This window comes from Patella vulgata, chromosome 4 (genome assembly GCF_932274485.2).
Source record: "Patella vulgata chromosome 4, xgPatVulg1.2, whole genome shotgun sequence".
In the NCBI taxonomy this organism is placed as follows: Eukaryota; Metazoa; Mollusca; class Gastropoda; family Patellidae; genus Patella; species Patella vulgata.
Genome location: NC_065882.2, coordinates 38,133,360 through 38,148,276, shown reverse-complemented (window position 1 = coordinate 38,148,276; position 14,917 = coordinate 38,133,360). Strand labels below are relative to the sequence as shown.

Genomic DNA, 14,917 nt, shown 5'->3' with positions numbered 1-14,917 from the left:
ATTCAATCAGTATCAAATAATGTGTGGTTACGCGTGAAAACAATGACCAGGTTAGTTGTTTAATAAAACAAAAGATTAATTAATAGATAATCCCGGGTTACATTTCTTTTTACCTGATCAGTGGGGGTCCAGTTAATTAACTACTACTCACGGGATTAACGGGGGTGCTACAAAGAACGACAAGATGGTAACATTCAACAATGGCCGTTGAATGGGCGATGTTTTGTTAAATTTATTTGTAAAATAGTGACCGCTGGCCGCTTTAGAGGAGTGACCGTTGAATAAAGAGATGAAACAACAGAATTTTTACGGGGGGAATTTATCGTGACCGTTTACAAGGAGATGTCGCTGAATAGGAGTCGCTGCTCATACAGATTCTAATGTACTTATTGGTACTCTTTCTTGTGAAGAGTAATGAAGGGGGAGTAATTCAATATGGCCGACATTTTAACGAATTTTCACGAAATTATTGCGAGAGGGCCTCGCTCGCAATTTTCGCAATAATTTCATGCTCGCAATAATTTCATGTTTTACATAATAACTAGATCTATAAGCTTTCATGGATTCTATCAAGAATCTTAAAAAGAAAAAAAATAATTATTAAAATCGGTTAAAAAATGGCTAAGTTATAAGGAGAAACATTTCACGCGATCGAGAAAATAATCTGAAAAATAATAGGAGATGCTTGAGACTTACATTGGTGGAATCAAATTGATGGCCCGTTCCCAAAAAAAAAAATTGATCAAGCCGTTTAAAAACGAGTATAAAAAAGAATTATTAAGATCCTCCAAAAAATCCTAATAACAAGAAACATTTGAACCGGACAAAATTTCCCGTTAGATGTTACAGATTAAATCAGCCAATCGTAACTTCCCATCAGATGTTAATGATTTCGTCAATAATCTTATTTGTAAGTTGTAATGTTAAGTATTCAACCGGGCAAAATTTTACATCTTAAAAGTTGCACATAACCTTTGTTTCCAAATCAATTTTGACCACACTTTCAAAATAAACACCAAATTACCTACTAAATCGTTTGCCATCAACATTTGACCTGATTTCAAGGTTTTTGAAAATTAAGGAATAAAATATGTCCTGTAAACAACTTTGTCGGCACGAAAAACATCAAAGTGGAAATTCGAAATTGTCGAAATTCGAACCTGAGCCAGGCTATCCAGAAGTATATTTATTTCGGAAACAGGAGTTACAAGTCCGTTGATGTAGACCTAAATCAATATTCTACTGTGAACTTTTTTGAAAGCATTCCTTCGAGGATTCAGAAAATGTAACTTCCATATCTGTAAATGAAATATCGCAAAAGCCTTAGGGACTTTTCACGTTTCAAGATGGTAACAAGAATGTCAAAATAAAGAAAAAGATAATGATTTAGATCGGCCAAACACTCGCGAAGTTAGAAGTCTAAATAAAGCGAGAAACAATTCACCCGGGTGAAAATATAATCTGGGAAATTACTGAGACTTGTATTGTTGTAATCAGATTCACTTCCCGTTTAAGATGTTGCAGAAAAATGGACCAAGCCGTCAGAAAATGAAACGAAAATGGCGGGAAAGGCCTAAAACACGGCGGGAAAATGTGGAAAAATTAATCAGATAAATTGAATGGAACTTTTTTTTGGGGGGGGGGGGCAGATTGACATCAGCTGTTCGAATATTTAGGTCAAAGTTGTAAATTTGAAAATTAAGGAAATAAATTGTCCTGTAAACAACTTCGAAATTTTTAAATTTTCAAATACCATAACTTCGAACCTGATCCCGGCTATCCAGAAATGTATTCGTTTAGGGAATAGGTGACGAATTCTCCAAACTGCGGACTATTGTGTTTATTCTCACGCCCGTTAGCGTGGATTTTTCACTTTTTTCCATATTCAATTCAAAATGGTGACCGTCAGTTGTCAGTAATCAAAATTCTGCTCTGAACGTTTTTTTAGACATTCCTTCAAGGATTCAGAATATGTAACTCCCATGCCCGTTAGTAAAATATCGCAAAAGCCTTAGGGATTTTTCACGTTTCAAGAATGTCAAAACGAAAAAAAAAAAAAATTGAATAATTATTTAGATCGGCCAAAAACTTGCGAAGTTATAAGCCTAAATAAAGCGAAAAACATTTCGCCCGGGCGAAAATATAATCTGGGAAATGACTGAGACTTGTATTGTTGTAATCAGATTCACTTCCCGTTTAAGATGTTGCAGAAAAATGGATCACGCGGTTTAAAAACGGGACGGGTCAGAAAATGAAATGAAAATGGCGGGAAAGGACTAAAACATGGCGGGAAAATATCGAAAAATTAAAGCAGATAAATTTAATGGAATTTATTAAAAAAAAAAAAAAAATTTTTTTTTGGGGGGGGGGGGGGCATATTGACATCAGTTGTTCGAATATTTGGGTCAAAGTTGTAAATTTGAAAATTAAGGAAATAAGTTATCCTGTAAACAACCTTGAAATTTTAAAATGTTCAAATACCAAAACTCCGACCCTGATCCCGGCTAACCAGAAATGTATTCATTTCGGAAATTGGAGACGAATTCTATAAACTACGGCCCATTCTGTTTATTTTCACGCCCGTCAACGTGGACTTTTCACTATTTTTCATATTCAATTCAAAATGATGTACACCAGTTGACCGAAATCAAAATTCTGCACTAGTTTTTGGGGCATTCCTTCAAGGATTCACAAAATGTAACTCCCATGTCTGTAAGTACTGTAAAATATCGCAAAAGCCATAGGAATTTTTCACGTTTCAAGATTGTGGCACTTCCGGTTCGATCGGCAAACTCCATATTTTGTGTGAGATGTCAAGGACATAATTTTCGAATTTGTAAAATAGGTCAAATAGTCCCAAAGTTACAGCTATGTATGTCAACTGTTTTTGGCAGTAAAATTCGGTGATTTTGGATTCGTAAAACGTTTTGAAAATATATTCATTCCAAAGCCACCAGCCATGTATGTATTAATTTAGGAAATAACAGACGAATTCAACAAACGACGGCAGTCTGACCTACTTTTGTCGATCTTTTTGAAAACTCTGATCATTAAATTTCTCCAAGGGGATATAAGTTAGAAAATTTCTATTGACATCGTTCAAGTCGCCTCAGTATGATCTGTGTGTGGAATTAGGAAGATTTTTGCTAGCGCAAAAAATAAAAAGAATTGAATTGTTATTTTAGAAAATAAAAAACTCCATAATTAGTTTATCAAAGTTTTTTTTCTGAAATATGACAAAGAAGACAACGCCACACAATACAACAAGTTAATATCATACTTGAAATGTTAAGCAGTATGACTCGTTTCGGTGGAATGTGTCACGTAATATCGAGTTATGTTACGGCAATCAATTGGAAAAATACTGCCATTTTCAACTCTCAATAAAATCGGAAGCTATACTTCAAGATTGAACTTTTTGATATTAAGCCAAAGGTGACTGTGTGGATAGGTTACCAGATAATAGGTTAGTAAAGTCTTCAGAAATTGAAAAAAATACAAAATCGAAATTCAAATTCGGTTCCTTGCGAATTTTTGCCATTTCGCCCGAACTTCAAAATAAAAAAAAGTTGCTAAAGTCTGATGGCAGCTGAATGTCGATTTAAAGCTCCTTTTTAAAAATAAAATCCAATATGGCGGCCAAACGGTTGAAAGTAAATGAAAGTAAATAAAATGAAATTGGTTTAGCATTCAAACCAGAACGACCAGACACAGTCTAATTGATTTAGAGTAACGTGTTATTTTATTACGTCACATATAACCATTGATTTTTGATGTCTCCCTGATCGTATATCTGCATACTATTCGTTGAATGGAGGTAGAAAATATTATTCTTAAACAGTGATGAATAACACTCTTTGAACAAAAAACTATCAATTTTTAAAGGTTAAAGGTTAAATAGGTTATTTTTAAAATCGCGTCACTTCCGGTAATACTGGCAGTTTTTGCTTGTGTTTCATGACAACGTGCATTAGTCCTCCTTCAGTTAGTGTTTAATTTCCGCTTCCATCGATGATGATATCGCAAACAAGTTGTCTTATTTTATTATGTTTAGCGCACGCACAGGGGTCTTTCCTGTCTAAACCTTGACCGCAAGCCAGGTGTGGCCGGACAGCTAGAGCTCGAATTGCGACACTCTACTAGATTAACGATCTTTTTGTTTCTGATTGTTATATTCTCGGTTTCATCGTCATTTAATTTTAGACAGTTGCTGTACATCCATGACTTGACTTGTTAAGTACCATCGTACTGTTCTGTTATCATGAGAATGGTCTAGTTCAGCATATAACTGAGAGGTAATTGAGCCCAGCCTCGCGGATTGTGTCACCGATTCGCGTAATGTAAAACGTAAATAGGACAGGGTACTTTAAGGATTGATTGAATGAATTCTATTTGCTTACACCGTATCAGTTCTGACAGGTAGGAATGTTACCACCGGATGCAATGTCCAAATACGAAATTCCAGGTATCATGTTACATATTAGTGATGAGTACGTTCATTTCTGTTTGTAAATATGTAAATAGTTTTCTGGCACAGTCATATTTTCATAATTTAAATCCAATAAATATCACACTATTAAAGGGGTATTCAAGTAGAAATACTGGTCTAAATACGAAATTCCAGATACCACGTTACGTATCACTGATTGCTCTTTTAAAATATGCAAATAATTTTCTGGGACATTCATATTAGCTTAACTTTACAAAATAAGATTAAAGTTGAAGTGAAGGAAGGGTGGTGTGTGTGTGTGAGGTGGGAGGGGGCTAAACAAATCTAAAATAAAGATACGGGGCTTAATCAAAAATTCTCTATGCCCATACGAAAAAACGTATTGTCATTCCTCTCTTTAAATATTTTATTTATTTGTTGGGCACAATGCTTATATATTGTTGTTTTTATAATGGATGAAAGTTAATTAGGCTGTACTCAACTCTGTTTATAGAGAGACCGGAAAGAGTGGGGGTGTTTAAAATATCAAAGTACGGGTATTAATACGAAATTCCAGTTATTGTGTTATTAATTACTGGAAAGTATCTTTCTTTGGCTGTTTGAATCTATCAATTATTTCCTGGCACATTCATGATTACACACGGTCGTCTAGATAGTTTCTTATGGTGTGCCAGCTTGATAAACTGTTATCGCCCTACCATGCAGTGTGCTAAAGGGAAATTTATCCCCGGGCAGCGGCGCTACGGTCTACTCGTATTTTTTTCCAACTGGCAAGGGTTCTTTTTAGTGCACGCCAATGTGTACACGGGACCACAATCTTTGTCCCATCTGAACGACAATTCGATGGCAAACAATTACATAACCAATATTAAAGGTGCTGTGCAATAATCTATCACATTAAATTTGATTTTATAGTTGCACATAACCTTTGTTTACAAACTGATTTTGATAAAACTTTCAGAATATGTACCAAATGAATCAATTTATCGTTTGTCATTGACATTTTACCTGATTTCAAAGTCTTACTAGGTCAAAATTAGTTTCAAAATTCTAAACTCAGCGATCAAATGGTTCCAAGACTAAAAAGATATTGAAAATCGGATAAGAATTGTAGGACGAGATAGATTTTTAAGATTGACTTACATTTTCAAAATGGAGGCATTTCCGGTGAATTTTAACTTGATGGAGATTACTCTAAACTGTGGATAGACGACTCCTATTGACAAATATTTTCATCAGAATTTTCACTGTTTTCACATTTGAGCTTAACATCAGGGCATACGCATGCGTGGTAGACACCACATTCTGCAAGACAAAACGTCATTTCAGATAACATTTCTAATTACAAGGGAATACCTTTCAGGTAGTATATAGATTATTTCTGTAGAATATGTAATTTTTGCATAAATGCGAGTGGAAAAAAAAGAATAATAATAATAACTAGATCTATAAGCTTTCATGGATTCTATCAAGAATCTTAAAAAGAAAAAAAATAATTATTAAAATCGGGCTTAATCAAAAATTCTCTATGTCCATACTAAAAAACATATAGTCATTCCTCTCTTTAAATATATTATTTATTTGTTGGGCATAATGCTTATATATTGTTATTTTTTTAATGGATGAAAGTTAATTAGGCTGTACTCAACTCTGTTTAACGTCCTACTGTTCTGCTCATATACTGGGCTAATGAAGACGGGCATACGCCATACAGTGTGCTATGAGGGAAATTTTGCCCGGGCAGCGGCACTATCGCCTACTCTTATATCGAATTCCAACTGCCATGCGATCTTTTACGTGCATTCCAATGTATATACGGGACCTCGGTTTTTCGACTCATCCGAAGGACTAGACAGCTGTCCTTGTCAGGCCCTCCGTCCTGCATCACTGAAAAGGGAGAACCACGCCGGAAAATCGGGATGAACATTCTCGGCCAATGCAGGGATCGAACACCCGACCTCCAGGCTAGCGAGCTAGCGTCTTACCCACTTAGCCACGTTATACTCTGTTTATAGAGAGACCAGAAAGAGTGGGGGTGTTTAAAATATCAAAGTACGGGTATTAATACGAAATTCAAGTTATTGTGTTATAAATTACTGGAAAGTATCTTTCTTTGGCTGTTTGAATCTATCAATTATTTTCTGGCACATTCATGATTACGCACGGTCGTCTAGATAGTTTCTTATGGTGTGCCAGCTTGATTAACTGTTATCGTGCGGTGAATATCCTTATAGTGTGCCGGGTTTCCGTATATGTTAATTAATAAGTCACGTGATATCCTACATTTGCATATAAAAGTTGATGCTGTGCGAAAGTTGCTATGTAGAAAGCGTGAAGGACAAATTGGATGTGTCACAGCGCAAATGTAAAATGAAATGAGAGAAATGTAAAATGTAGACAGTCAAAAAAAAAAACATTTTACCACAAAAAATTTGTCATTAAACAATTAACATTTGACGTTTTACATTTAACTCTTACCTTAGAGGTATTTTGACTTTATCATTATCGGTATTAGGACTTTGTACATTGTACTTTTTACATATAATCAATGGAAACGACATTGTCGCAGAGCATTAACTATTGGCAGCGATACCCTTCCATACGACTGGGCTAATGGAGTTGCAGATAAAGACGAATTAAAAAGTGCAATTTCCGCTACTTAGCACTTGTGGCAGCGGTTGATTCAACCAAAACCCTTTACAATCTATAGATAATATTACAATCTATCTAGTATCCTTGAATCTTCTCTTCCAGACGTACTAGAACGTTGACGGTTTTTTACTTCATTAATCTGTTGATTTTTTCACAATAATCGACTAATAGTGGAGGGATGATGAACCAACTCTCAGACAATATGTCTCATTGACATCCAATCATTCCTCATGCCAATAACTTGCCATAGTGTTGCTTTGGTGAGGTTTTGAGGTCCCATTGTGAAATACAGACAGTGAACTTTCCTCACTAACATGCTTTTTATGACGCAAAGGGTTCGTGCTTTCCTTGCGTCAGCTTTCACTGGTATGTATAAAGGTCAGAATAACACAACATTTTCATTTCACTTTCGCATATACTTATATACGTAATAAATTTCTCTTGAGCGCAAAAACATTCATGTGATACTTTTTTCTCTGTGTATATATATATACGGGATGCTATTTCACAAAGCTATTTTTTATCATTTCCTAGAGCGTGGTAACTAAAGCTAGTGAAGGAGGAGTAGGTGATGATATTCTGGGTAGCAAGGATGAAGAAGATGACGATGATAATGAAGAAGATGAAAATGAAAAATTGTCGAAAAATCATGACCCCGAGCGATTAAAAGCTTTTAATGTAAGTATTCCAAACACGTTTGTTACGTATTCTGAAGAAAAAAATAAGCAATGTAAAACTTTGAAGCAGTATGAATATGGTAATGCTAGAGAGAGAGAGAAAGAAATGCGGTTTAACGTCTACTCGACACAAACTAGGTCATTTCGGGACTAACATATGGTTCAATTTTATTTCAGTAATTCCCTTGCGTGTAGGGGTCTTTAGCAGTGGGAGGAAACCGGAGGAACTGGATAAAACCCATGGGGCTGGACAGACTACCCTACTCCCATGTCACGTACAACCGGGGAATCGAAACCACGCTAGTTGACTCAATGACAGACCTTATGATGCATGGCGCACGCGCTAACCATCTGGCCATCTAATCTCTCAATTACGATAGGCTTATCGGTCATTTTGTGTTCGATTCAAACTAACCATACCGTATTTAGTAATTGAATATATAATAATAAAACACAATTTATATGGAAAACAATCACTGAGTTTATTTCACACTACGTTTCAACAAGTTCCTCTTGTCGTTCTCAAGTAAATAATGATGTTGTTAAAGATTTAACGTCCAATACAATGAATATGATTATTATGGACAGGTTGATTTAATTAAATTATTTATACTTGAAAATTGTTAAAAACACAAAATAAAATGATCCTAGGATACCAAAAGATTCTTAAAGCACACTTTTAAATTCGCTGTCGTGAGAAGAGAGGGCGGGTCGTCTTCTCCCTTTGTCATAATAAGGTTAACACAGGAGGTCCAACTGACTGATGTTTGGCGTCATCAGAGCGGATAAAAAAAAAACCCGTTGGGAAAAAAGAATCCGCTGGCTTTATGTGGAAAAGCGAAGTGCTCTCAGTAAAAACCACATAGCTGGACCCGTAGATTATTTACATATTAAAAGTGTTCGTCCAATAAGTTCCATGTTGTTAAAAAATTAACTAAGAGTTCAAGACTTCAAGTTTAAAAGTTGAAGGCATTCCATTAGAGTTTTCCTTGAGTATGGCTATCCACAGATACAAAGTTACCTGAAAAGAAAAGAAGAGCCAGCAGCAACACAAATTGAACCATTTATAGGAATAAATAAATTTTAAAACACGGGTTAAATTAAATTGATTGATGTGCACTGTCATTGTTAATAATGGTTGTGTAGGTCCGTATTCCTTTATTTTGTTATTATTCTTCCCTTGTGTGTTATTATATTAGATCATGCAGCAGGCTAAACCGCCATACTGTCCTACAACAATAGTTCCTTTCTTTGTAACTAGATATGTTGTTCCCTATCTTAACGTTAATTTGTTCTCATATTATTAAAGCATCCAGGTGGCTTAGGGGCCAACCTGGTCTACACAACTAGTTATCTTTCTTTGACTAGTGCTCTTTTAACGCAACTAACTTAACAGTTAATTCCCGATTCTGCTATGAATTTTGAGATAGCTTCATAAATTTTATATGATATATTCCTAGGAGGGAAGAGTACATTTTGGACGATATATTGAAGTTTGGCATTTTCCATTAAACTTTGTACAGGGAGTCTTTTCTTTTCCAATTTATTGCACGCAATGATGACATGATTAACGGTCAAATTATGGCCACATTCGCACTTCACTGGGTTAAATTTATGGTCGGTAATTAAATCCTTAGTTCTTAATCTTGTGATTAACCCACAAATTTTGCGCGATGGGTGATTAATCTCCGTCTTTACAACCAGATCGTTGTTTAAATTGAATCTAAAAGTATTTGCTCTGGCCAACTCAATTTTCCATTCTGATTTAATTTTAGTTTTGACGATGCTATTAAATTCCTGAACGCTATATTTTAAGTATTCAGTCTCGCAGAGGCTGAGTCCTTTGCGAGTCAGATTGTCTGCGGACTCATTGCCTGCTATGCCAACATGGGATGGTATCCATGTAAATTATACGGTTTTATTTTTGTACAATAAACACTTTCTCGACTATTCTGAACAATTTCTGGTCTAGGTGTTTTTTTGTCCTGTATTATTGACTTTATGCTGCTGAGGGAGTCTTAAACAATGACTGCTCTTTGAACGGTGGATGACACGAGCCACTCAAGAGTTGTGGATATTGCCTTTAGTTCTGCTGTATAGATAGGGCATCCATCTGATAGTCTTTTCGATATATTAATATTAAATTCGAGAATGACCACACCTAATGCAGTTTTGGTAGTATCTGGATCGTGAGACCCATCCGTGTATATTTTCACATGCGATGACCATTTTTTGTTCAAGAATTCCCTCTATAGCATTAGAGCTTGTTGTGGATTTTCTTTTTTCTTGACAACGTTACCTAGGCTTATGGCATAGTTTGGATGTAAAAAGGTCCATGGGGCTTGATACGAAAATACCCTATCAGTAATCTGATAGTGATCTAATCTTAGGTCTTTTAATAGATCATTTGCTCTATGTCCGAAAGTCTGAGTCTCTGATTTGACATTTCTTTTGAATTTTTTCCTTGATGTTTTCGAACACTTAAATGTTGGACAGCTGTCCCCAAGATACTGTAATTTGGCCCAGTATCTCAATGCCAGTTCGTTTCGCCTCAATTTGAATGACATTTCACCTACTTCCTGCAAAAGACTTTCCCTTTTTGTGCCAAATGAAGCTTTCGTTGCTATCTTTATTGCCCGATATTGTAAACTGTCTAGTTTAGCAAGAGCTATTTTATTTGCACTTGTAAATAATGACAGTGTAATCAAATTATATACAACAAGGTGACAAAAACAATAACTAATATGTAACCATCAAGGAATAAAAATAAAAAGAACAATAATCACATTACAAAAATGAAAGATACTGATTAAGGATTAATTAGGCTTAATTAATTAGCTATCATAACTCTTTGGAAGATATAATCCCCCGTCTCTATTAAGTTCAGGTTTTAATCTCTTGATTTGGTTGGCTTCTTGTAGTTTTTTGGATTTCTTGTTATGAAGATGTTTATTTAGCTCTTTGGCGTCAGAGTAGTTTACTTTGTGGCGTTTGTTCAGGTTCAGGTGCTCATATACAGCGGATTTGTTGTCTGTACTTTTCGATTGGTGTTGTTTCAACCTCTTTACAAGTGGCCATTTCGTTTCACGAATGTATGTCATTGAACAGGGGCACATGATTTGGTACACACAACCCTTGGATTGTTTAACTGGTGACGATTCAGTTTTTCCATTGGCACCAAGTATGTTTTTTATAGTTTCACCCGTTTTGAAGTAGACCTTGATACCAGTTTCTTGGAGGATTCTTGTTATCTTGTAAGAGATAATTCCTTGATATGGCACTGAAATGGCTATCGGGAGATCTACAAGAGGCCATCCAAATTAAGAGATTCAAACCTGAACTTAATAGAGACGAGGGATTATATATTCCAAGGAGTTATGATAGCCTAATTAATCTTTAATCGGTATCTTTGATGTCAATTTTGTAATGTCATTATTGTTCTTTTATTATTTTTATTCCCTTGATGGTTTCATATTAGTTATTGTTTTTGTTATCATGTTGTATATAATTTGATTTCTTGCCATTACATTATTTACTTGAGAACGAGAAGAGGAACTTGTTGAAACGAAGTGTGAAATAAACTCAGTGATTGTTTTCCATATAAATTGTGTTTTATTATTCTGATGGTACTGAGATCAAGAATGTGAAAGTAACAGTAACTCGATTTTCAAAATTTCCTCATTGTGACTCATTTTGCCAGCACGGGTCACGTATGTTTAATGTCTGCAACTGAGACCACTAGCATCACAATTCAGGATGTTGAAATTTTAGATCTCTTTCAGATAGTTTTCATGTGCCCACAATAATGTGGTCGTACAGTAGAATCTGTATGAGCAGCCACTCCTATTCAGCGACATCTCCTTGTAAGCGGTCACGAGAAATTCCCCCTGTAAGCATAACTGTGTAACATTGTTATAATTTGTTATATTTTACCATATAAGTACATGTTAGAATAAAATACACCCTGTTGCTTCTTCAAAATGAAAGATGGAGGTGGAATAAATTAGACTTCTAACGTTGAAGGAAGTTCATGGAGTATGACATAATTCCAATATATTACAAGATTTAGGTATCCATCCGACACATGGGGTAACACGTGCTTACCCTCCTCCCAGTCAGTATTATTCCTAGAATGGAGTTTGTTAGTTATAACAAAATGCTTGATATGCGTTGTTATATTTATCTTTATATTGATATGGTCTAAAACAGTATTACAATGATTCCATATTATTTGTGAGAATGGGTATAACACAAGATATTCCACTGTTTCTATATTAGACTCGCAGAAGGTACTTAGTGTGTTAACTACGTTTTTGATATTGAATAATTTATTATTTGTAAACATAATGCTGGAGAAATATTAGTATGCAAAACTCATCAGTTTTGTACTAAAGTATTTATTATTTCTAATGCATTTTCTACATCTAGATCGCTTAACTCTGTATCGAGAATGTGTTTCCATTTTCAACAGCTCTTGCCCTGTTGAACTTTGCTTTTATCCAGCCGTGATAAATATCTTTTGAATTTACGTTATGAAGCTCAGTTACAATTAAACTATTCGTGTATTGAGTTTTAAATTTCGTTAGAGTCCTTTACATATACAATGTATATTGTAATCACCCTTTCCGCCCGTCGTTCCTTCTTGTCAGCGCAATCGCGGCGTTTTTTATCGAATTTTTAAAAAACTTTTCTGGAAACTTACTTCTATTATCGCAAGAAGAAGATTGGTGGGGTTTTTTTTTCGGCAAAATGAGATTAATAGGTCTAGAGTTATGCCCCTTTTTGCCGAACTGTCCACACGTTTTGTCAGCGCAATAGTGGCTGCAGTTTTTATCAGGTTATTCTGAAACTTTAAGGAAACTTGTATTATGACAAGACGAGGACCCGTTTTCACTTCGTCAAAATCGCATTTATATTTATATAGTTGTGTCCATTTTTGTCGAAACCAGTCCATACTGGTTGTAATGCCTGTCGGCCGTTCAAAATGCCGTGAAAGACTGCTTGAAAATCACTGCATTAAGAAGATGAAAACAAGTGGACCAAACAAAGTCAACCTGGTCGCCCGCGTTTGTTTTCATCGGGGTAACATGCTTGGGTGATGGAAATTAACCTTTGAACGGACAATGGCACGGTTACGAGAACGATTATTGTATTGCAATGTAAACGGTGCTATTTCTGGTACTCTGCCGAGTACGGTACGCTTATCCCGACGAGGTGTAAACGCAGCTTATGAATACGGTTCGCAGTTCAATTCATTCAACCTCTAAACAAAGTCAACCTGATCGCCCGCGTTTGTTTTCATCGGGGTAAAATGCTTCAGTGATGGAAATTAACTTTTGTACGGACCATGGCACAGTTACGAGAACGATTATTTTATTGCAATGTAAACGGTGCAATTTCTTGAATTTTATCGTGGCCTGGAACTCTTTCGAGTACGGTAACACAATTTAAAGTGACGGTGTTTAATCAAAAACCAAAATGTCAGATTGAGGTAACAAATCCCCACCTCCCCCCACCCCCTCTTAGCTTTTTTGTCCCCCGCCTTTCGAAGAAAGCAGGGGACTATTAAAATGGGTTCGTCTGTCTGTCCGTCCGTCACACTTTTTGGGACACAATAACTCTCTTTCTAATTGTATGTGTAGGTATTTATTAGGTCAATGCCTTGATGGAGTTCGAAGATGAGCATTTTCTGCTTAGGGTAAGCAGATATAAGCAATTTGATTGGTTGATGCTTTGGGGCACGATAACTTGAGTTCTAATTAAGTGAGAGTGATGGAACTTGGTGTATAGTTTCATTACATCTTTTCCTGGACTAAGTTCGATGATGATCATTTTCTGCTCAGGGTAAGTAGGGCGATAAGCAATTTGATTGGCTGAGACTTTGGAACACGTTTACTCTCCTTCTTATTGAGCTAGAATGTTCAAACTTGGTGTAGGTATTTATTAGGTCAATGCCTTGATGGAGTTCGAAAATGAGCATTTTCTGCTTAGGGTAAGCAGATATAAGCAATTTGATTGGTTGATGCTTTGGGGCACGATAACTTGAGTTCTAATTAAGTGAGAGTGATGGAACTTGGTGTATAGTTTCATTACATCTTTTCCTTGACTAAGTTCGATGATGATCATTTTCTGCTCAGGGTAAGTAGGGCGATAAGCAATTTGATTGGCTGAGACTTTGGAACACGTTTACTCTCCTTCTAATTGAGCTAGAATGTTCAAACTTGGTGTAGGTGTTTATTAGTTCAATGCCTTGATAGAGTTCGAAGATGAGCATTTTCGGCTTAACGTAAGCAAAGATAAGCAATTTGATTGGTTGATGCTTTGGGCCACGGTAACTTTGGTTCTAATTAAGTGAGAGTGATGAAATTTGGTGTATAGTTTTATCAAACAATACCTTGACTAAGTTCGATAATGTGCATTTTCTGCTCAGGGTAAACAGAGCGATAAGCAATTTGATTGGTCGAGACTTTGGAACACAACTCTCCTTCTAATTGAGGTAGAATGTTCATACTTGGTGTAGGCGTTTATTAGGCGAATGCCTTGATGGAGTTCGATGATAAACATTGTCTGATTACGGTCAACAGAGATAAGCAATCTGATTGGTTGATGCTTTGGGGCACGATAACCTTTGTTTTAATTAAGTGAGAGTGGTGAAACTCATTACCTTGACTAAGTTTGTTGATGAGAATTTTCTGCTTAGGCTAAGGATCGATAAGCAGTTTGATTGGTCGATACTTTGGAACACAATAACTCGCCTTCTAATTGAGGTAGAATAATGTTCAAACTTTCATTCTATCTGATAGAGAGTGATGAAACTTAGTGTATAGTTGATAATCAGTTTGACTGCTTGATACTTTTGAAAAAAATAAATGTGCGATTAATGAATATGTGTCATCTATTTATTTTGGGTTTTCGGCGGGGGACATCAGCCTCACTGTTGGCTTGTTACCTAGTACCTTCACGTAATCAATAGATACAAAATGGTGACAAATCATTCAACGCAGACTGTCCCTGTTCCCTCGTAAGCCCGTGAAATACCTTTGAATGCAGCTTAACCGCTCACAAACCGTTTCGTTCTACCTGCTGAATGTAAGGACGATAAACCTCATTAAACGTTTTCAAAACGAAACGAAATTTA

The 14,917-nt window shown here is 35.9% G+C and overlaps 1 protein-coding gene across 2 annotated transcripts in view; it reads left to right on the top strand.

Annotated features, from left to right (window-relative positions):
* The window catches only part of LOC126818831 (nucleolar protein 4-like), a 150,763-nt gene that overhangs the window by 85,792 nt on the left and 50,054 nt on the right, over positions 1-14,917 (top strand). For both annotated transcript variants that reach the window (XM_050546466.2, XM_050546465.2), the window contains exon 3: positions 7,637-7,780. In XM_050546466.2, coding sequence (XP_050402423.1) covers positions 7,637-7,780 — 144 coding nt within the window. The remainder of the gene's footprint in view (positions 1-7,636; positions 7,781-14,917) is intronic.